The 24,548-nt window shown below is 44.6% G+C and overlaps 1 protein-coding gene across 1 annotated transcript in view; it reads right to left on the bottom strand.

The window, feature by feature from the left end:
• Positions 1 to 24,012, bottom strand: part of ATP6V0A2 (ATPase H+ transporting V0 subunit a2) — a 42,020-nt gene extending 18,008 nt beyond the window's left edge. The window contains exons 1-9 of the mRNA XM_040250607.1: positions 23,675 to 24,012; positions 18,783 to 18,861; positions 15,798 to 15,895; positions 14,282 to 14,419; positions 13,110 to 13,198; positions 11,771 to 11,897; positions 4,362 to 4,444; positions 2,015 to 2,108; positions 1,123 to 1,335 (exon numbers count right to left, since the gene is read on the bottom strand). Of these exons, the coding sequence (XP_040106541.1) occupies positions 1,123 to 1,335; positions 2,015 to 2,108; positions 4,362 to 4,444; positions 11,771 to 11,897; positions 13,110 to 13,198; positions 14,282 to 14,419; positions 15,798 to 15,895; positions 18,783 to 18,861; positions 23,675 to 23,791 (1,038 nt within the window). The 5' untranslated portion in view covers positions 23,792 to 24,012. The remainder of the gene's footprint in view (positions 1 to 1,122; positions 1,336 to 2,014; positions 2,109 to 4,361; positions 4,445 to 11,770; positions 11,898 to 13,109; positions 13,199 to 14,281; positions 14,420 to 15,797; positions 15,896 to 18,782; positions 18,862 to 23,674) is intronic.
• Positions 24,013 to 24,548: the final 536 nt, after the last annotated feature.

A 24,548-nucleotide genomic window follows, 5' to 3' on the forward strand; every position in this document is an offset into this window, starting at 1 on the left:
GGAAAGGCCGAGAGCAGCAACAAACATCCAGCACAGCCAAAAATAAAATAAATTTTTCTTTTTTTTTAATGAAAGAAAGATATTCACCCTCACTCAAAATAGGGGAAATGCAACAATCAGTTGCGTTCATCTGGCAAGTATCTGGCAAAACTGAGCCAGCAATTCCATCCTGGGAATCTACCCAGTATCTGGCAAATCTGTGCGTGTCTCAGTTGTCAAAGGTCAAGTGTTAGTCTCTGTGCTGGTAGTATTCGCAAAGTTGGAAATCACCTAAATGACCAGGGACTAGTTCCATAAACCATGTAACATCCATTCCATCCGGATATTAAACAGCTATAAAGCAGGGAAGTTTTCTTAAAAGAAAAGGAAGCATAAATAGCACATAATCTATTGTGAGGGAAGGGAATTCTCCCCTTTTATATATTCCTATCTGATCTATGATTAAGAAACTCAAAGACATAATAAAACTAAAACAAGGGTTGTCTTTGAGCAGGGGAACTGAACAAAACTAGGCTTTGGGTACAAGGAAGTCCCTTCACTGGTTCTTTAATAATATTTTTTTGACTTGTAAAACATGTCACTGAACTACTTACTCAAATGAGCAAATTTAAAATGCCACTGCAACTGCTATATTTAGACAGATAACCAACAAGGACCTCCTGGACAGCACAGGGAACTCTGCTCAATGTGATGTGGCAACCTGGATGGGAGGGGGGTTGGGAGAGAGTGCATACCTGTATAGGCATGGCTGAGTCCCTTTCTGTCCACCTGAAACTATCACAACATTGTTAATCGGTTATATTCCAACATAAAATGAAAGGTTTGTTTTAAAAGCCTGTGCAAATCACTTTGCCATATACAGGAAAACACTGTAAAGCAACTAAACTTCAATTAAGGAAAAAAGAATGCACGTGCACAGAGCTTCCAGTGACTGCAATTTCAGTTCAAAAGCATCCACATGGTGTTTTCTCCTGTCTATCTCATCGCCCTGAGCTCTGGCAGGAAAGGGCCAGCAGGGAGAGGAGGGGAGGGGAGGAGAGGGGAGAGAGGGGAGGGGAGGGGAGAGAGACTAGGGGAGGGGAGGGGAGTGGGGAGAGGGGAGGGGAGAGGAGAGCCACTCACCGAGCCCTCCTCCAGTGCCCTTCGCAGCTCATGCAGATCAGCCTCAGGACACCAGACCTCGGCGATGAGGCACTTGTTCGTCACGTCGAAGCTGCACATGTTCAGCATGTGGTAAATGGCTTTCATCTTCTTCACCTGGATCACGCGGCTGTAGACCGACTCAGCGGCTTTACACAGCACTTGCCTTAAATAGTCCTCGGTTTTGTGAAGCACCTGGGTGAAGACAAACACACGGGATCTCAGCAGAGCATCTGCCAGGCACCTGACCTCCGCTGGGGGCGGGGGGACTCTCTCCCCGTGAGGAAAGAAGGAAGTTCAGTCCTTCTCCTCCAGGCCTGGAGCTGCCTCTCCCGAACAGGAGCTCAGGGCACAGGAACAGTGAGGTGTTGTGGTCCCCAGGGCAGCATGATGGCCTAGCTGGGCCCAGAGACCTAGGTCCCTAGTTCTTACCCACTCCAGCCTCACCCCACTTCCTGTCAACCCCAGGAGCCATCAATTCCCATCCCATTCTGCCAAGAAACCCTCTTTCACTCAAATGGGTCAGAGTGAACTTCTAAGCAGAAAGATGACTTAAAACAGTGCCGGTAAAATTACAGCCAGCACTTTACATGGGGCTCACTCATCCTATCTGATGAAGAATTACACTTCAGCAGATCAAAGATAATCAGACTCCTTTTTTTTTTTTAAAGCCCCATCATTTAGAAACCATCTAGGTTTCTAACAGGCTGCTAAAATGAAACTCCCACGAAGAGAAAGGAGGTGACATTCCAGTCGCCCTAAAATGTCTTGATTTGTCCACAACCAAAATTTTCCATATTAAAAAAGAAACCAAACGGATTTGTAAATGTTTCACAGGCCCTCAGATAAGGAGGTAAGTCTCCGGTTCACTCACAGTGTGAAGATCTTGAATCCGGGTATTCAGCCCCTCCTGGATCTCTCTGCGCTCCTCGGCCGTGTTCGGGTAGGGGTAAATGTGGCAGTGATAACTAGAAGACAGGATTCGAGACAGCGCCGCAGCCATCAGAGCTACAGGAAGCGGTGGAGAAAACTAGAGCTAAACTGGGTACACCGTCTGGGCACATTTCCTCCGAACCAGAATAAAAGCAGCCCTCTGAGAGAAAAAGGCGCAGACACAGGCACCTGGCCGTGCTAAGGCCTTGCCGATGGACACTGGACAAATGTCCACTGAATTCCACAGATTTAGCCAACTCTCTCTTGGCTCCAAATTCCATTTCTGCTCTCAATGATTCCTAAAAGCTCATTCCCAATTTCAATGTTCTAAATTCACCATGACCCTTAAGCTGGGAGTGTATAACATAAGTCAAAGAACATACAGTAATTACCTTAAAAAAAAGGAGAAATAAGAGACACAGATGTAGAGACGGCTTGTGGACACAGCAGGGAAGAAGCTGCTGCTGCTGCTGCTGCTGCTAAGTCGCTTCAGTCATGTCCGACTCTGTGCGACCCCACAGACGGCAGCCCACCAGGCTCCCCCGTCCCTGGGATTCTCCAGGCAAGAATACTGGAGTGGGTTGCCATCTCCTTCTCCAATGCATGAAAGTGAAAAGTGAAAGTGAAGTCGCTCAGTCGTGTCCGACTCTTCGCGACCCCACGGACTGCAGCCCACCAGGCTCCACCATCCATGGGATTTTCCAGGCAAGAGTACTGGAGTGGGGTGCCATCGCCTTCTCCAGCAGGGAAGGAGAAGACAGGACAAGATGAGAGAGTAGCGTTGACATATATACACTACCATGTGTGAAAGAGCTAGCTAGTGGGAAGCTGCTGTACAGCACAGGGAGTTTAGGGCTCTGTGATGACCAAGGGGGTGGGATGAGGCAGTGGGAGGAAGGTTCCAGAGGGAGGAGATATATGCACACATATGGCTGATCTGCAGGGTTTACAGCTGAAATTAATACTGTAAAGCAACTAATTATAATCCATTTTTTTAAAAACAAAAAACTTGAAGTAAAAAAAGAAAATCAAGGGAGAAAAGAGTTCTGGATTCTTGGCACTTGCCCTTGACACGTGCTACAGTGGCTCAGACAGTAAAAGTGCTTGCAAAGCGGGAGGCCTGGGTTCAATCCTTGGGTCGGGAAGATTCCCTGGAGAAGGAAATGGCAACCCACTCCAGTACTCTTGCCTGGAAAATTCCATGGATGGAGGAGACTCGTAGGCTACAGTCCATGGGGTTGCAAAGACTCCAACATGACTGACTTCATTTTCACTTTCTTTCACTTTCACAGTAAACATCCCCTGGGGACATGTGACACCAGGTCAGAAAGGAGGCAGGGCCACACCTCCCAAGCTGCAAGATCTCCCATGCTGCCTCAGTATTTGAATGCCATGCTTTCTATTTCTCTCTACACTCTGACCATCAAAATTAAATTCTTACTCTAGCTTTATCTTAAGCAATGATATTTGTGAAGTCAGGGATTTATGTGTTGGCTATAGTTTTTGTCATCTACATAAAGATAAATATACATCTATTAAAGTAAGAACAAGCTTGCCCATGTAACACCTAAAATTACTTTTCATAACACCAGTGACTGTGTATCAAACTCTGGTGAACACTGATCCAAAGGAAATAACCAAGTCCCACCCTTACCCCAGCAAGAAGCAAGGCCAGCTAAAATTTCCCAGAGTATAAGGAAACAAAAGGCCATTCTTTTGAGTTTTGGTGTGGCCTTATTTCCCCACTAGTGACAAAACTCAGTCACAGACTGACTCTTGCTGGGACACTGCTCTGGGTTTCTCAAAGGTTCACGTGGTCTTGTACCACCTCATTTGGCAGGCAGGCCCCTCTGAGCCCACCTTCTCCACCACTTGCCAGGCCCCCTTCCCCAGGGCAAAGGAGCTAACTGTGGAGGGCTGGACAAAGGATGAGCCATCCTCTCCAGGAGGACAGATATGCTGATGCGTGGCTCAAAGCAACGGAAAGGCAGCAGATAGTAAACCTGGATTCCTTCCTGGATTGATATTGAGCCTTAATTCCCAAGAAAGAAATCAAATCTGGGAATGTTAAAAATATGGTGTTTACTTTCAAATTATCTTAAGTATTACACTGGCAAGGCAGATGACAAATTAAATGTCTGAAAACATGGCATTAGAGCAAAGAAATCACGTAACAAAGCCCAGCAGCCTCTGCAACCACTGTGTTACTCTTCAGAGACCTATTTAAGGAAAACTAGAGGTTACTGAGAATGAAGAAATAAAGGAAATGAAATATTTCTTTTTCTTACCAATCACATATCTTCTTAACCTTGTGACCAATCTGCTCTCCCCAAAAGGATATCAAAAACACATACCATTTTATGACTTCTCCCTACAAAGGATAAAGATGACTGTTACTTCTGCAGGTAGAACTTTGAAAACCCTGGCAGCTCGTACTCTGTCAGAGTTAGTTCATTAATGTGTTCATTCATTCAACAAACACTGTCCATCCTCATTATCTGCAGATTCCACAATTGCAAATTCACTCCAGATATAACCCCCAAAACCAAAACTTGCAGCAGTTTTTCACTCATCTGCAGACATGCAGAGTGACAAAAATTTTGAGTTCCTCAACGTGCATATTCCAGTTGAGGTCAAACAAGGTGACCATTAGTTCATACTGTAAACACGTGTCCTTTTTGTGGTCCGTCTGGCTCCAAGTTTTTCGCATTTCTGTGCCTTTTGTTGGTAATTTCGGTACTGGAAACGGTCCCCAGGGGTGGTGCTAAAGTGCTGCCTAGTGTTCCTGAGCGCAGAAAGGCTGTGAGTTGCCCTCAAGTGTGTCCCATATGAGTTGCTCAGACATGCATGCTAGCGTGGGTTGGCAGTGAGTTCAATGCTAATGAATCAACAGTATATATTAAGTAAGGTGTCTTTAAACAGAACACGTATAAAATGAGGTTATGGACTGATCAGTTGACAAAAACACTGTGACCAGAGGCTCAAAGGGACCCAACCCTATGCTTCTCCTAGGAGCAATGGCTCGGTTCTCATGAAGACTGTACAACATAACTATGCAAATGATGAGAACTGACTACATTTACAAGTATTCTACAACTAACAACGAATAGGTTTTTGGCCTATTTGCCAGGCACTGTTCCCGGTGCTAGGAATACAGCAGTGAACAAAACAGACAAAAGTTCCTGACCTAGGAGGGCAGGGAAGCTTGTATTCAGGTTGGCAGTGAGAGACACAAAGAAAGAATGTAATATGCCAAGCGGAGATGAGGGTGATAAAGAAAATAAAGCTGTGCCTCCCTGGTGGCTCAGTGGTAAAGAATCTGCCTGTCAATGCAGGAGACACAGATTCGATGCCTGGTCCAGCCCACATGCCATGCAGCGACTAAGCCCATGCACTGCAACTACTGAGCCTGTACTCTAGAGCCCAGAAACCAAAACTATAAGCCTGTGAGCCTGGAGCCTGTGCTCTGCAACAAGAGCAGCCACCACGCTGAGAAGCCCAAGGACCACAACCAGAAAGCAGCCCTCACTCGCCATAACTAGAAAAAAGTCCATGCAGCAGCAAAGACCCAGTGCAGCCAAAAATAAAAATAATTATAAAAAGGAAAATAAAGCTGGGGGGAGGGGGGTGACCGGGAGAAGCGGGCTGGGGACTGTGATTTTAAACCAGGCAATCAGTGAAGGCCTCCTGGAGAAGGTGACATCTGGGTCTAGAGGATGAAGGGGCAAGGAGCAAGCCACGTGGATCCTGGGGGAAAGCCTCTCGAGCCAAAGACAAAGCTCAGACAGAGGCGAGATGAGGGCAAGTGAGAAGGCCAGCCTGCCTGAAGAGAAATGGCCAGACTGAGGGCCAGAGGGCTGCCCGGCTGGGACACTGGGAGGCTTCGAGCTTTTGGCTGAGTGAGACGGGAAGCCAAGGGAGGGGTTTAGGTTGGGGGTATGGTGGGGGGAGTTTGACTAGTTTCACAGGAATCATCCTGGACGCTGGAAGGATGAGAGCTGAGTTGTCGCTGACTGAGACAGGCAAGCTGGAAGGTCAGGTCTGGGAGGCAGGGAAAGATTGGGAGGGAGTTCAGTTTTAAGCGTCCTGTGGAAATGTCTTCAGGGAACTTCAGAGTTACGGAGGAGCCAGTTCAACAGAAGTCTGGTATTTGGGGCAGAGGTCCAAGCCAGTATACCCATTTGGGAGATGGTATTTAAAAGGTGGCTTCAAAAGCCGTGAAATAACGTGGGACAGGAAACAGGCCGGGGACCTTCAGGCAAAGCGGAGGCGGTGGGATCCTGAAGGTAAGGACACAAGGTGGCCAGGGACGGGGGAGGCAGAGGGGGGAGGTGACGGCTGATGTGGCTGGATACACTGAATAAATACCTAAATTACGCAATTCATGAACTATATTGTCGATAAGGGGAGCCAGATTTTTCACTATCAGAAGAGAGTGAAAAAGACAGAAAAAGAGATGTCTAAAACTGTAGCATATAGTCTGCACAAATGGCAAGTTTGGGGCTGCTGTTTTTCTTTTTTTCACTCTTTTGGCTGCACCACAGGGCATAAAGGGTCTTGGTTCCTGACCAGGGATCGAACCCACACGCCCTGCACTGGTGGCACGGAGTCTTAACCACTGGACCACCAGGAAAGTCCCTGAACAAATGGTCTATGATAAATGTGCACAGGCAGCTGCAGAAGTGGTTACAGCTGTGTGTGTGTGTGTTGTGCATGGTGTGTGTGCATGTCTGACTGCTGAAAGGGCCCAGAAACAACAGCACTCCAGTACACAACGAGAACTCGAATACCCAGATCCTGGTTTCTAAATTCCATCCTCTACTAAAAGGTACCGGGGTCCTTGAAGAAACGGCTGACTCCAGGCGGAGACCAGGACCATCCTATGTGACAGGAAGTAAGGGACTGCCTGCTGAATGCTGAGAACGTGCCAAAGGCCAGAGAAACATGCGCAGAGGGACTGCCAGTGGCCAAGTCACGGACCGCAACAGAACACAAGTCATCCAACAAAGGAAGGTCTGAGTTCGTGGATGAATGAGTGACTGTGAGGGCAGGGAAAGCACCGCCTTCTGCTGGATGGTAACCAGTAAGCCCAGAAGGGAAAATGATGGCAACTGCGAGCAACAGAGGTGACGAGTTTCAGAGAGTCGCCACAGAGGCCGAGGCTGGTGGGCAGAAGTTTGGTGACGATTGACGCCCCAAAGACCAATAACCTTGGAATATCTCCTAGCAACCACTTAACAGTTAAATAGGGCAGAAGGGAGACATGAAAGTGGAGGAACTAGCGGACACCGACATGACCAAGCCAACATCCCATGCCCCCTGGTGGGAGGTGCTGAGAGGACCGGGGCATCCATGTTCCCATCAGCAACGTGTGCTCAGAGCCTGGTCACGAGGAAGCACTCAATGGACCCCAGAGGAGGGTCGTCCCACAGAACACGATGTCTGTCCCGAATGCAAGTCACAGTCTCCCCTAGGGCAGTGGACCAGCAAGGAAACAAGGCAAACTGTGAGGAGTCTGAAGGGCATGTTTGTACCGCACCAAAGTGTTGTGTGCATGTTGATTTTTGTCATTTGGAGGGTGTATCATGGTTATTGGGCTTTCCCGGGTGGTGCTAGTGGTAAAGAACCTGCCTGCCAATGCAGGAGATATAAGGGACATGGTTCCATTCCTGGTTCGGAAAGATCCCCTGGAGGAGGGCATGAAAACCTACACCAGGATTCTTGCCTGGAGAATCCCATGGACAGAGGAGCCTGATGGCTTATTGTCCAAAACAGCATCCCTGTGATGGGCAATGGACACTTGTCCATGGCTTCCTCTCAGAAGGTCTGCAAGGAGACAAATGAAAATGGGAATGGGACTTCCCAGGTGGTACAGTGGGTAAGAATCAGCCTGCCAATGCAGGGGACACAGGTTTGATCCCCGGTCTGGGAAGATCCCACATGCTGAGGAGCAACTAAGCCCATGTGCCACAAGTACTGAGGCCCGCGTGCCTAGCGCGTGCGCTCTGCAACAAGAAAACCACCACGATGAGAAGCCTGCACACCACAACTGAAGAGTAGCCCCCACTCACTACAACTAGCAAAGACCCAGTGCAGCCAAAAATAGATACTTTTTTTAAAAAAAGAAAATGGGACTAGATATGCAGTAAGTGGATAACAGTACACGCAGCGAAACATAACAGTTGGGAAGGAGCAGGAGAAGTCTTTGTTCTCTTCTGGCAACTTTTCTGTAAATCGAAATTATTTCCAGATAAATTAAAGAAACTACACTGGAGGAGAAAAGAAATGGCATTTACAGTGAATTTTACTTTGAACATTCCTTAATGATTTTAAAAATAGTACTGTGTCAGGGAATACAACCACCTAAGACATAATATGGAACAGGGATATATATAATATAAAAAACACAGATCCGAAACCACATGCCTAAGTCTAGCTTTGACAGAGAGACTGGTCAGCGTCTAAAAATGATACTGACAAAGGAGAAAATGGCTAGAAATACACTCTGGAGTTTGTAAGGACTTTCAGAGGTCAGATATTGGACCCAAAAGATACTAAACATGACACTACAAACAAATCCTAGAATCTGAGTAAAAGTTACCAAACCAAATCCCACATCCTCCCCAGAGTAAGGACTAACAGAACACACACTGCAAGGTAAACAGTAACCCTGTCTGAGCAGGGGGATTACAGGTGACTGGCTGATTTCCATCTCTATGTTTTCTATGTTATTCTCAGTTCTCTAGAACGAGCTCACATTTCCTTCATAATCGTGGGGAAGGGAGGAATTGTGGCTTTAAGATACACATTTCTATCAATTATACTTCAACAAAAAATTAGAAATAAAAAAAGTTTTTAAGAAACTTAAAACTTTTAAAATTTTCCCTGGTGGTCCAGTGGCTAAGAATCTGCCTGCCAATACAGGGGAAGCGGGTTCGATTCCTGGTTCAGAAGATCCCAAGCGCCACAGGGCAACTAGGCCACAAGCACTGAAGCTCAAGAACTAGACTATGCTCTGCAACAAGGGAAGCCACCACAATGGGAAGCTCATGCACCACAACTAGAGCGTAGACCCCACTTGCCACAGCTACAGCAAGCCCCTGCAAAACAATGAAGATGCAGCTCAGCGCAGCCAAATAGAATCAGAAATACAGAGATATTTTTTTTTTTTTTAATTAATACATATATACACACACACACACACATCTCTATCCATGTCTCTGTATTTCTTCACAGACATTTAATGCCCTTTAACCTACTGGTATAAACTCAGCACCAAAGAGCTTAGAAATTGTATTTTAAAAAATTTTTATGTTTTGCATGAGAAGGATAAGTTCTCAATAAAGAAAAAACTCAAGGAATATGTAAATGCTACTTCAGAACAGTTTTAATCTTCAGCTTTACATGGAGAGGTCTCAGAGGTCACAGGTAATGGATAATTAACATATTGCTACTGGCAATTTCAGGAGGCACAAAAAATATTATAAGTGTATGGTTAATGAACAGCTTGACTGATTAGATTTTCCAACATGTGTGATTTACTCAGGCTAAACCTTATAAAAATCATTTCACAGCCAAAATCCTTTATGTCAAAACTATTCCCTCGAATCTGCCTGCAATATAGGAGACCTGAGTTCAATCCCTGGGTCAGGAAGATCCCCTGGAGAAGAACAGAGCAAACCACTCCAGTATTCTTGCCTGGAGAATCCCATGGACAGAGGAGCCTGGTGGATTATAGTAAATGGGGTTGCAAAGAGTCAGACACAACTGAACATTACAGCCAGAATTCCTAAGGCAAATCCAGGAAAGAACACATGAACACTTCTCTCAAAATTTAAGAGGCCCAAGTTCCTTTTCTACCTTTAGTAGATCAATTCATCTTCATTTAGAGCAAAATAGTTATTTTTATGGTTGAAGTCTTCAAAAAAATTAAAAATCACAGCTATTTTAAAAGGTAATTATGGCTCTTTCCTCTCTGGCTCCTCTGATTCCCTTCCTGAATAATTCATTCCTGAAGCCTTAGATGTGCATTCAGGGATGGACCTGGAGAGGGGAGGGGAAGGGCAATAAGGGCCCAGGGCAAAATCAGAGCCCAAGGAAAGGGAGGAAACATGCCGCAGGGGAGCCACCCAGGTAGGGTGAGCAAGACCCCCACACCAAGGAGCCACTCAGTCTAGGGGCTGGGGAACTTGAAACTCCGTATGGAGAGAAGGTCAAGGCAGCAGAGATAGGAGATCAGGGGGCAGACTGGTCACATACAAGGGGACTGATCAAATAAGTATATTGACAATAATGGGAGCTGAGTTTCTCCCCACTGAAGAAAGGAGTTACAAATCTAGAAATGAACCCTACAAATGAACTCTACAAATCAGGATGAACCAACCCTATGGCGCTGGAGTAGAATTGGATGTAAAGCCACAGCTTTCACACACACACAGGTACAGAAATAAAGTTGTGAGTGGGTGAGCCATTTGCTTGTGTGCACCCTCTGTCCACCGACAGAGCTGGGAACAGCAACACCTCGTTCACAACAGGCACACCCAGAAACCACAGCGTGGCTTCTAATTACCACTCTCCACTAAAGAGAACTAAGCTCCTTAGAGAAATGGCTAATTCCAGAGCTGTATGAGGGAAATTACAAAATGAATCTGTATATATTGTTGTCAGGAAAGCAAAGAAGTATTCAAAAGATGATGGGAACATGCAAAAAGAATATAAAATCTAGCTGAATAGGCTCCAGCTGGCTAAATCTAGAGAATTTGAATACCAAAATAAAAAATTAAAGTAACAGAGTATAACTCATTGAATAAAACAGGAAATAAATTAACTGATTGAAAATGTGATGAGGAACTGAGTACTTATAGGGTTTCAAAGCACTTCCTCAAAAACATGTATTAAATACAAAGGAAAAGGAGTTACAAATTCACAGCAGAGATGACTAGGAGTCACTACCTTGATCAAGAGATCAAAGTGAACATCACCAGTATTGATCAAGAGATCAAAGTGAACATCACCAGTAATGGGACAAACGAATTGTGTGCCCCTGATGGGAAGCAGTGAGAAGGCAACATCACTTCCAGGACATTCTTGACAAAGACACATAACCTGAATCTCGTCATTAGAAAACATCAGACAAACCCAAACGGGGGGCATTCTACGCAAAACACTGGTCTATAATAAATTTTTAAATGCCAAGACGATGAAGGTCAAGGTAAGACTGAGAAATTACCCCAGAATGAAGGAGACTAAAAAAACACGACAAGTAGGAATTCCCTGGCGGTCCAGTGGTTAGGACTCTGCACTTGCACAGCTGAGGGCCCAGGGTTCCATCTCTGGTCGGGGATCTATTCAATAAGATCCTGCAAGCCTTGCAGGGCAACCAAGAAAAAAGACATGACAAACAAATCCAAAGTGTGATTCATAACCAGATCCTTTGCTGTAAAAGCATCAACTGGGACAACTGCCGAAACCTAAACTGGATCTGAAGCTCAGAATGCAGTGATGTGACAACGTTAACGCCACTGTTGTACTTCAGTAGAACAGGAGAAAGTCCTTATTCTCAGGAACTCCCCCCAAACGTATCCAAGGATAAGAAGGGATCCGGTCAACACCTCACTCAAATGCTTCCCTCTGGACTGTGCCTCTAGCTCTGGGGCAAGTCTGTCACCGTTCAAAGGAGATGGTGATATTTACTCACTGTTTCAGGGTCTTCCAGGGGCTCATCCAGCTCTGCATAGGTCACGATGGTATACCCTTTGCAGACCCTCCACAACATTTTTTCAAATGCTTCAACTTTTCCTTGGTTAATTAGGCCAGATACAAATCTATGAGACAATAAAGGCTGTGGTCAAGTAAAAGCAATGAATATTATCAAACTGCAGTAAAAGGATGATGAAGACATTTATTTCTGGCAAAATGGGGAAGATACCCTGAAAGCTCTCCAACTGAACAATATCTGAAATGCTGGATGAAATATTTTTTGAAACATCCTCTTCAATGTAAAGCCGAGCTCATAATTTAGAGAAATTCTTGGAATCCAAAAATAAAACAGGACTTCATAGTTATGTCCTGATGTATTATATGGAGCCAGTATCTATATGTAACCAGTATCTCAAGGCCTTGAGTTTCAAGACCAGCATGGCAGAGGAGCCCTGGGTCTGTATCAGGTGAGGAGTTGGAACTAAAGCCTCACAATCCCCTCAATGTTGGGACTCTCACCCACCTCAACAAAGGACTACACCTGAAGTGAACGGGTGGACTAGAAAAGAATCCATCTTGCAAAGGAGCCTACATGCAAACTTGTTTATTTCCATTCAGTTTTGAGGAGAAGGGGGAGAACATTGCTTGATGATTTACAACCACAGGTTAGAATGCACTCAGGTTTGTGGATGAAACTCCTATTATGTGCAGGGTGAGTAAACAAACAGGAAAAAAAAAACCCTCAAGCAGAAAAGTAATGTAAAATGATTCCAAATAGGTGGCGTGCTCTCAAGTACCTGACATATGTAAAACTAAGTTCTTTCTGAAGGGTACAGCCTCACACTAAACATCACGGAATTCCTACAGATAAGGAGCAAAGGAACCGAAGTTCATAGTAAAAAGAGATTACAAATCACATGAGGAAACAAGTTACCATTAGCTCAAGTAAACAGAGAGAATAAACAGTAGAGAGAGCCCCTTAAAATATGATTAATAAATTACCCAATTCAGTTTAGCCCCTATGTTCCAACCAAACAAAACAGGGCTTTATGCTTCAATAACCAACTATTTGAAGCTTATGGAGTAATGATGAATGGGATAAATGTTCCTTCTTTCCAGTTCATGATACCAAAAGAAGAAATTCCCATCATATTTACTTAAAAAGTCAATACAGCTGAGTGATTCAACTCAACAAATTCTAGAGTACAGTGTTTTCTTATACAAATATTCACTTTCTTTCATTCCATACAGGCTTGCAGATGGTGGCTGCTCATCTACTCTCATCTCCCACTGACAAGAAGGACAGTGTGAAGCTCGCCAGGCCAGGTGTCACCTACCCCAGTTTCGCTCCCAGCCTCTGCATACAGCTGTAGTCCAACAAAGACTCGTTCTCCAAGGGAGGGAATTCTTCGTAAGTGGGTTCAAACTACAAAGAGACATGAAACCAAGCGTGTCTCACCGAAAGTGACACTTTAATTCCCAAGTCCTTTTCCAAACAAGTCTGCACAGCATCAGAACTACTCAGATCTGGGTGCCAAGGTAACTCAGACATGTGAGTCCGCTCTGATAAACAAAGAGGATAACCTCCCCATTCCTTATTTGTAAACTACTTGATGACATTTACATATAATAAAAGTCTGATTATAACATATGTCATCGCCTTAACCTAACACAGAATAACTGTATCAGAGGTCACACCTGCCACAGGAAGTGAAACGAAGTTCAGAGGGAATATACTTTGCCCCTCTCTGATGCTCAGCTGAGTACAGTACTGCTGCATACGCTGTTCTTTATTCCTATATAGATTTTCTTTTTTTTTTTTAACTTCCATTACTTTTAGGAATTTGAGAAGAAGGAAAGAATAAAACTGAAACTTTGGAGTTTGATTTCTACTGTTCAGTTTCTTCTCATGATCATAAAAAGTCTTTTTATCAACTGCAAACTAAAGCATTTTATAAATAGGAAGTTATGTGAAAGCTGGGGCTTCCCAAGTGGCTCAATGGTAAAGAATCCACCTGCCAAGCAGGAGACTGGTTCAACCCTTGGATCTGGAAGATCCCCTGGAGGAGGAAATGGTAATTCACTCCAGTATTCTTGCCTGGAAAATCCCATGGACAGAGGAGCCTGGCGGGCTACAGTTCATGGTGTCATAAAGAGTTGGACACGACTTAGCAAACTAAACAACAGCAAACAGTTAAAACCAACATGGAATCCAACTGAAAAATACAGCGAAGATCAAAATGTATCTCTTTCATTTTTTAAAGATGTATCTCTTTTAAAAAGCAGTATTTCTATAGGAGTTGATAACAAAACCTGAAAACCTTATGGGAATGAGATTTTATAAAAGAAACACACTCCTGGGACTTCCTCAGTGGTCCAGTGGTTAAGACTCCACTCTCCCAATGCAGGGGGCCTGGGTTCAATCCCTAGCCAGGGAACTAAAATCCTGCATGCCGTGCAGCCAAAAGAAAGAGAAAGAAAGGCACTTCCTCCCACGCATCACCAGTACCTCCACATTGCGCTTGACGAAGGTCTTGGTCACTCGCAGCATGTGGGTGTACTCAATCAGCTCCAGCAGGTTCTTCCTCAGCTTCTCCTTATTCTTAGTGACCTCTCTCAGCTCAACCTCCAGCTTCTGCAGCTGCTCCTGAAATGAAACAACGGCTGGGTTACTTCCAAGTCTGGCTCTAACACTCTTTTCACAGCACCCCAGAACCAGGAGAGGTTTTAAAAAGCCAAAATGTATATGACAGTTTGATAGGGATATGAAAACATGCTCAGGTTTTCAAAGTTCATCATTTTCTGTTTCGTATTAATTCAGGTACCCGTGATGGCAAGCACTTGGGTGCCATGATGACTCCGAGTGCTAATCTCGGGTCTTATCATTTCTTCTGGTTTCCCTTCACCTGCTTACACATTACCATACACCAAAGAGTCTTCCTCTTTTAAGACTACATTTCCTTTTATTTGTAACACAGAAGAACACTCTTTCCCAAACATACCTATTCCTAGTCTCTAGCCTGAGTTTCTATGCAGTTGCACTTATTCAATTAATTAGACATAAAAATACTTGAGAACAAATCTTTAACAATTAGTTGTGTACCAAGCATCCTTACCAATACTTTAAGTATTAAAACAGTAGAAGCAGAAATCTGTAAAACAACCCACTGACTCAATGACAACTTGTATTCAAACAAATCCCCTGACACACTACATTTATTACTTGTGCTCTGCTTTACAGAATTGATAACAGCTAGCAATCACCGTATTTGTAATTACATCACAACCAACACACCAAACAGGCCGAACCAGCTGACTGCTCTCATTGGACTGTATAGTCGTCTCCGAGTCCGTTCATATACCAACTGCTAAATGACTTCCTCCCAGTAAAACAAACAGAGCAGTCGGCAATGGAATGGTCCTATTATACAGTACTAATTGTTTTAGAAGGGCTGTAAAAGCTCTAGTCTATTTCCGAGTGTGATGAACGCTCAGATGAGGAGACCAAATTTCAACAGATAATTCATGGGGGTGGAGGGAGATGCTAATGAATGAATGACCCCATGCTCTCACAGTGTATCGCCGACACTGAACTCCAAGAGAAGGAATCCTGCTGGCTGACCATGGGGAACCACTTTCACACTAACTTCTGCTAATTCCAGGGGAAAGGGTCAGCGTGAATCGGGAGAATGTGAAGGGAACAGGCCTGAAGCCTTGATGACCTGCAGTAGCAGAAGCATGGTAAGGCCTGCAGAAGCCCAGAGGTTACACGACCAGATCTCATGATCTAATTCTTATCAATCTCTATTCAATACCACCTGTCTTACACTAAGGGGAAAAAACCTGAATTCTAGTTTAAATGTATCACAGATAATCTGTTACTGAGAGTTAATCATAACATGGTGCTTTGACTTTCATTCCACAGTCTTGAGAAGAAAGGCAGAAAAGCACTAGACAGTATAAGGTAAGTGAATAAGCCCAATCTGAGGTTAGTGACCCCAAACCCTCCTTCTGAACCAAGTTACCTGCATTTCCAGCACTTGTTTCAGAGGTGGTGCCGGAGGACTGGTCTCTCCCTCAGGGAGGGGGATATCAGCTCTATTGATTTCCTGCACCAAGTAGGCTGTGGAAAAGTTAAACAAATTAGACTGAAAAACTTACTCCAGGACATTTCAGTGAGAACATTTCATGTCCCCACTTTTCCCAGAAAGTGTCATGCCTGTGTCATCTAAAGGCACAAAAGTCTTGATTGTCCCAACTGACAGATGACTTTTGTCACCTTGCTTCTGAAGATCTGTAAACTAATTCTGCCTAGAGAGAGCAGCATAGAGTGACAGTAACCTATACACAGATTTTCTGAAATTTCCCGCCCTTCATCACTAAAACTCTAGTTAAAGAACTTTGGAGTCACACCTGCCTCTGCCACCTGTAGATGAAGCAGGAAGTTAAGAACACACTCGGAAGTACCAGGAATAAGCCACCAGAGATGTCAGTGTGAACTCCCTACAGATGCCATTAGGAGGAAATATACATCCATCAGGAAAAACACAACAACCTTTCTCAGCAAAAAGAGCAACCTCAGGGCAAAGAGCCCGGCTCTCCTGAGTCACCAGTGAGCTGTGACGCTTTGACTTAGGACGATTTACACTAGATTCATGAAACTAATACTCAAACAGCCAAAAATAACTTAAATTCTTTAGTTTACATTTTCAATTCCTTGAAGCATCCTTTTCTGTAGGATAAAAGTCATAATACCTGGTAAAAAATCATTACTAGATACAATATTTTGGAGAAGTCTTATTAGTTATTTTACTAGGAAGGAAGGAAGGGAGGAAACGAGGGAGAGAGGGAGAAAGAGAGGAAGGAAAACAGGCAGAATGTCTTACCAATAAGGAAGCAATGGGCTTAAGAGTTTTTTGGAAATGGATGTAAATTTTTTTAACCTATTTTACCTAAATTTGGGCTTCCCCAGTAGCTCAGCTGGTAAAGAATCTGCCTGCAATGCAGGAGCCCCCAGTTCGATTCTTGGGTGAAGAAGATCTCCTGGAGAAGGGAGAGGCTACCCACTCCAGCATTCTTGGGCTTCCCTGGTGGCTCAGATGGTAGAGAATCCGCCTGCAATGTGGGAGACCTGGGTTTGATCCCTGGCTTGGGAAGATCCCTGGAGAAGGGCATGGCAACCCACTCCAGTATTCTTGCCTGGAAAATCCGGATGGACAGAGAAGCCTGGCAAGCTACAGGCCATGGGGTCAAAAAGGGCAGGACACAACTAAGCATAGAATAGCACGGCACATACCTAAATGTACTTGATGGTTCATTTTCTTTTTAAGTCTGGATTCTTTATGAAACAGTTTAAGCTACAGGAGAAGGTAATGGCAACCCACTCCAGTACTCTTGCTGGCAAATCCCATGGATGGAGGTGGGCTGCAGTCCATGGGGTCACGAAGAGTCGGACACAACTGAAGTGACTTAACAACAACAACAAAGCAATAGGAAGCCCTGGGCATGTCTAATGTCCTGTCAATCCTGCTCTGTCTTTGAAAACTCATTCCAAATATACAGCCTGTCCGATGACTCATGCACGTGGCAAAGAAGGAAGTGTGATATTGCCCTGTCTTTCACGATCCATACAAATGACTGGGATCTCAAACAATATGCAGAGGACTAGGCTGCTGATGACCCAAAGGTTTCTTTTGATCTTAAAAATTCAAGTTAAAAAATATAAAATCCACAATAATTAACTGTTAGAAATCATTCTAAAAGTCACCTTTATCTCCCCTCCTCAACTCTCTTTTCCTCAGGTTTTTCTGACAGTGACTTTGGAACTGTTCCCCTCTCTGTATTTCAATCAAAACGTCAAGGTTTGAACTGATAAAGACTATTTTATTTTAAAAGATGCTTGCTCCTTGGAAGAAACAAACCCAGACAGCACATTAAAAAGCAGAGACATTACTTTGCCAACAAAGGTCCCTATAGTCAAAGCTATGGTTTTTCCAGTAGTCATGTACGGATGTGAGAGTTGATCATAAAGAAGGCTGAGTGCCAAACAACTGATGCCTTTGAACTGTGGTGCTGGAGAAGACTCTTGAGAGTCCCTTGGACTGCAAGGAGATCCAACCAGTCAATCCTAAAGGAAATCAGTCTTGAATATTCACTGGAAGGACTGATGCTGAAGATGAAGCTCCAATACTTTGGTCACCTGATGTGAAGAGCGGATTCATTAGAAAAGACCCTGATTGAAGGCAGGAGGAGAAGGGGACAGTAGAGGATGAGATGGTTGAATAGCATCACCAACTCAATGGACATGAGTTTGAGCAAGGTCCAGGAGATGGTGAAGGACAAGGAAGGCTGGAGTGCTGCAGTCCATGGAGTCTCAAAGAGTCGGACTTGACTGAGTGACTGGACAACAATAACATTTTATTTTAGGCTAAGATGTTAAAAGTTTTACAGATAAAGGAAGTAGCCTTGAGCTGCTGAGTTTTAATGGTTAACAGTCAGAGAACACTGATGTATGCAAAGGAAATAATGCCTGAGATAAAGGAAATTAGTAACCAATCTATCTACCACTTCCTACCTCCCTTGTGCTCTGATTCAATTTTAAGTAATATATTAACATGTATATGTTGCTTCTAAGTTATAACAAACTACAAGAGATTGGCTAAATAACTCATAGTATATTAATACCATAAAATACTATGCTGCCATTAAAAACAATCATGAGTCAATCTGTTTACTGCCATGAAAAGATGTTAAAGTATCATTCAATGAGAAACAAAGCTAATAACAAAATAACCTGATTATAATATATGTAAATCCTTAATTTTACAGATGAACAGCAAAAAGTGTGGAACGATAATATAAACCTACATAACAGTGATTACATGGCGAGAATACAGATGACTTTTTTCTTTTCTACGTGTCTAGATTTTCTAATTTTTCTAAAGTGAACAAGGTTTGCTTATATATTCAATTATACAAAATAATTATTTAAGTTGTTTAGAAAAACTTACCCAATATTCGCTCCAGTTCTTCACATCGCTTCACCTCACCAACAAATTTTCTTTGGAAAGAACTTACATTCTGGTTGAGCTGAGAAGAAGGATGAAAATTTTGCTCTGAATTTTCTAAAATTTAAAAACAACTTTGATTTTATAAATAAAGTACGACTGCCAGGGTTTAAGGGAAGAGCATATCCTTGTATACTACTGAGTGGGAGTATAAACTGACACATCTTTTCTGGAAAGCAATCTGGCAACTGTTACCCAAAAAAGCCTGGGGACTTCCCTGGTGAACCAGTGGTTAAGAATCTACCTTCCAATGCAAGGGACACAGGTTCGATCCCTGGCGGGGGAACTAGAAGCCCACTAGAACTAGAGAGTGCAGGCACCACAGTAAAGACCCAGCTCAGCCAAAAAAAAAACAGACCCCCCCCCAAAAAAAAGCCTGAAAAATATCCTCTAGTCCAGAATGATCCCATGAAGAAATTAAACCTCAAAGAAAAAACTATGGATACAGACAAAAATGTATGAAGAAGAGGATCGACTTCAAGGATAGAGAAAAAACTACTGACTGTGGAAAACTGGCTAAGGAAATCACCGTCTACATCCACACCACGGACCAGCAGTAAAAGGGGGGGAAAAACAACCAAGGAGATCACCGTCTACATCCACACCGTGGAACACTAGCAGTAAAAAGAGGGGGAAAAAACAACCAAGGAAATCACCGTCTACATCCACACCGCGGAACACTAGCAGTAAAAAGAGGGGGAAAAAACAACCAATACATCAGTATCAGGGAGGAGACACCCAGAAACACGATGCAAATGAAAGAAGACACAAAGGGCCACAGACTGTGTGACTGCATTTCTATGAAATGTCCAGGCAAAGAAAACCTAGCGGCAGAAAGTAGATGAGTGACCGCCTGGGTCTTAGAGTGAGGAGGGGGATGACCTGTAAATGAGCGTAAGGGACCTTACTGGGATGATGTCATGTTCTAAAACTGCCTTGTGGCAACAGACACAGTACTCAAAAAATTTTCTAACCAACAAACTGTACACTTGCAGCAGGCGGACTTTATGATACACATCAATAAAGTTGTATAAAAATTATGGGTCGGTAATATAATTGATTACTATACATTTATTAAAAGTGATGTTTTAAATGACTAGGTATTTGATTATATTAAGAAATTATTATTAAAAATTTAAGGTGTGATAATGGTATCTTTTTAGCGTCCTTACCTTTTAGAGGTACTTATTGAAATACTTATGAATGAAATAATATATACGGGATTTGCTTCAAAATGATCTTGTCTGATGGGAGTTTTCTTTTTTTTTCTTTTTTGCACCATATGGCTTTCTGGGGTCCTGGTAGTAAAAGCACCAAGTCCTAACCACTGGACCACTAGGGAATTCCCACCATGGGTTTATAGGAATTCACTGTTTCCATATACTCTTCCCTCTACTTAATATCTTATCATACAAAGCTTAAAACAACAAAAAATACTATAAAAGAATATTTAATAAAATGAGGAAATTAATCACAACTTGCGTGTGGGAAGAGGAGATTAAACATATTATCAGTGTGGGGCTTCCCAAGTGATACAGTGGTAAAGAATCCACCTGCCAACACAGGAGACGCAGGTCTGATCCCTGGGTCGGGAAGATCCCTTGCAGGAGAAAATGGCAACCCACTCCAGTATTCTTCCTTGGGAAATCCCATGGACAGAGGAGCCTGGCAGGCTACAGTCCATGGGTGACAAAGAGTCAGACACGAATGAGCACGCACGCATGCACACATTATTAGCGTGGCTCCAATTATATAAAAATATCTATGCATGTGCATTTTAAAATATTATTAGAAAAATAATGTTGGCCAATGTTAACCAAAATGGTAAAGTGTTTATTTCTAGCTAATGGGATTATGGAAATTATCTTTAGGTTTTCCAAATTTCCCACAATGGACATATATTACAACTTTTTAAATTACAGTCATTTTTTACATTGAAAGGTACATGGGGCAAGAATTTTACGTTTACTCCACGCAGCGTTATATGGGGTGGAAAGTGAAAGTTGCTCAGTCATACAGGACTCTTTGCCACCCCATGGACTGTACAGTCTGCGGAATTCTGCAGGCCAGAATACTGGAGTGGGTAGCCTTTCCCTTATCCAGGGGATCTTTCAAACCCAGAGATCGAACCCAGGTATCCCACATTGCAGGCAGATTCTTCACCAGCTGAGGCCACAAGGGAAGCCCACATGGCATGGGGCACTCTCAAAAAAGAGAATTACAAACAACGTGGCATGAAGCTGCTTGAACAACCTGAGAACATCTACCCTAAAGCCTCAGTTCTTGTTCTGTTTTCCAAACTTCTATAAAGAACTAACCAGAAGAAAGGCAAAAAGTCTAATCTCACTGCTGTTTGTCACATTTGCACTCATTTCTGGAAATCAGACTAATGCAAACCAGTCACCACTTTCGAGTTCCTAGTGATTTAGATACCCTCTGTCTGGTTAGAACGAAGAATGAGCAGAGGAAGCCGCCCATCAAGAGCTGTCTATAAATGACACGGCTTCTCAGTTTTGATGTCTTTTCCTTCAATATCAAACACTAGTGAACTCAAATCGGACACCAGGGCTCCACAAATAGTAGGATCTTCATGAAGAGGCAAACTTCTGTGGCAACAACACACACATGACTGGCTATGGCATCGGCCTTCGCCGGCTTACACAGCATGGTAACTGGTTTTTCCTATTGTGGTGTGGTTTCTTGTGTGAAGTTTAGCTTCTGTTTTCTTTTTACGTGGTAACGGCACCTTAATTCCAGGCTAATGCTACGAAGTACATTTTAACACAGATTTATTTTAAGACTAATAATTAATCTAGAAAAACCTGTACAGGCTGCCTAGTGCTGTTTTCACCAGTATCCACACCTGTGATCCTAACAGACAGAAGGTAAACACTGTCCCCAGACTCCAGACCCTTAGAAAAGTGGGACGGCCTTGCCCTTCACTGAGTCCTACTGGTGAGTTGAATCACCTTTCTTTTCCAGGTCTTCTCTTTGGCTATCATTGCAGAAACTCTGGTCCTGCCTCTCTTCCCTTAGAAGGATCGCTAAAAGGGGGAAAAGGTCCCACCTGCGCAAGCCAGAAAAGACTGGCGTCAGTGATCCCACCCGGTGAGCACAAAGTCAGTAAGAAACTCCAGAAGAGCACAGAAAGTCAGGTATGATGGAGCTCTCTGCTCTAGCTGCTTGAGAGTCATCCCGAAGACAGACACACATACACCCTTGAGCTCTGAACACCCAGCATCACACAATGTGAGCATTTCCACTTTATTTCACTTCTGAAAAAGATGAACAGCACTTTCTTTTTCTTTCCCTGATTTTCAGTTTAGAAGAATCTCAAGTGTCCTCTACTACCTAATGTAATGGCATTCAATAAAACTTGAATCTTCACAGTAATTAGAGCATTTGTTCAAACCTCTAAGACTTCACCTTGACTGAAGTCTCTTGGCCTGAGGACTAACAGGATGGAAGAAATCTATTATAAAGAAGGGAGCCTGTTTCTCAAACAACTCTTTACTGAATCTCTCCGGGGCTCCTTATTTACAGTTCAGCACAGCCCCTGCCAGCAAAGTGGGCATCATGTGCTGAAGCCCAAGTAGCTCCAAGAACCAGGACAAGCTGGGCCCTCTCTGCAGCCTCACCTGTCATTCAGGAGTTTCTCTCTGACCTTGCAATTGCCTTGGGGGACCAACCCAAGGATCACTGATATCAAATATTGGGTAGAAGAGTTCCCTCTTGAAACTAAAGCGCCCTCAGAAAGATGAAGGGAAACCAAGGCGATGAAAGGTGGGTCCCAAGAAATAAAGTGTTCACTCAAGTGACTTCGAGCTCAGTCAGCCAGGTCCTGCTTCATAATCTCCTTTTCACACTGTTTTTTCCTGCATGGCACTTATTACAGCTCATAATCAGAGTGTGTTTGTTAACTCCTCCTAGATTGTGAGCAACAAAAACACAGGGACTTTGTCCATCCTGCTCACCCCTGAGTCTCCAGCACCAAACTCAGCAAGCACTTGATACAAGCTTGTTCATTCATGCCTATTAATGTCCACAAAGCCAGGGGCTGTACTTAGGAATCAGGAATGAACAAGACTCTTACTCCCAGGGGTTGACAGTCCATGGTGGAGCCAAACAAAAAACAAATAAACAGATATATAAAACAAGTATTTATTACTACTTGTTGGGGGGACAGCTCCCTTTCAACAAATTCTGACTCTACCAGGTAACAGTGAACCACAAAACATCCCGCCACCCAGGAGTTTACACCAAGTTCATTCCTAATTCAGGCTCCTGGCTCTTCCTGTTCCCTCCACCTGGGTCCGTGTCCCCCAGAACTTCCCAGGGCTGGCTCACTCCTCACTCAGGTCTCAGCCCAAGGACACCTCCTCAGAGAGGCTTCCCTGACCGCCCCTACCGGGGGCACCATCTCACCATTCCCTTTTATTGTCAGTACAGCAAACGTATTCCTATTTACGTATCATTACTTAATATTCCTCCCCTCCTCCGTAAGTTCCAAAAGGGCTTCAAGAGGCATTAACAGATTTGTTCTCCCGCTTAATTAGCCCAGTGCCTGGCTCCGAAGCATCAGATGGCACGACCCGAGCTGATGAAGACAAGCGTTCCTAACTAACCCAGCCAGGGCGGCCGCGGACCAGACATCCGGCGACCCTGGGCCCGGGCCCCGCTCTGCGGAAGCTCTGACCGGAAAGTGGACCTCAGCTTCCCCGTCTAGGAAATGGGCGCCCCTGCCCAGGTGCCCGCGGAGGAGGAGGCCCGAGCGAAAGGTGCAATGAGGAAGCTAGGCGCGGAGCGACAGCCCGCATCTCCCAGGCGACACTCACGTCTCGGAACTCGACCAGGCCCTTCTCGCCCAGGACGCTGAGGCACTCGTAGGCCGTGCCGGACTGCAGGAAGAGTTGCGCCAGGCACATGGTCTCGCTCCGGAACAGGGACCCCATGGCGGACCGGCCCGCGCCCCCCGGCGGGACCCGACGGGCGCCGGCGGCTCCGGGCTGCGCGGGCCCGCACAGTCAGCCGGGGTGACCAGGGGATCGAGCTTCTCCTGCGGTCTGGCCGCGGCTCCGAACCATGGGGCTCCGGGCTATAGCAGCTGCCCCCAGCCCAGCCACCGCGGCCGCCGCTCCAGCCGCCGCCAACGCCGCCCTCGAGGCCCCGCCCCCTCGGCTACAGCCGGTTCCGGTTCCGCCCCCACGCGCGCGCACGCGCGCCCCCGCCGGCCGACCAATGGCTCCAGGAGTTGCGGTCGATGGCGGCTGCGGGGCTAAGTGGCGCTAACTCCGCATTAATGCGGAGGATTCAGGAACTCAGCCCCAGCCTGACCAAAAGCTGTCCCTCTCTCTGCCGTTCACAGCTTTATAGGAAGAGTTTTATTGATTTTACATGCTAGAAAGTTCACCCGACTAGAGTATTACAATTTTGTGATTTTTAGTAAAGTTACAGAGTTCAGTGTCAGGATCAATTTGAGAACGTTTCCATAAAGATTTCTCCCGCTCAGCTGCAGTCAGTCCCCTTATCCCCTAGGTCCCGACAACCACTAAACAACCTTTTCTCCATAGATCTGTCAAGACATTTCTTGTCAACGGAATTACACCCCGTGTGGTGGTTTTCTCTGGGGTCCTGGCCCCTGTGCAGACAAAGCAGGGTCTGGTGCCAGGCTGCTCTTGCTAGGATCCTGCACACAGCAGCTACAGAGAT

This window comes from Oryx dammah, unplaced genomic scaffold (genome assembly GCF_014754425.2).
Source record: "Oryx dammah isolate SB20612 unplaced genomic scaffold, SCBI_Odam_1.1 HiC_scaffold_12, whole genome shotgun sequence".
Lineage (NCBI taxonomy): Eukaryota > Metazoa > Chordata > Mammalia > Artiodactyla > Bovidae > Oryx > Oryx dammah.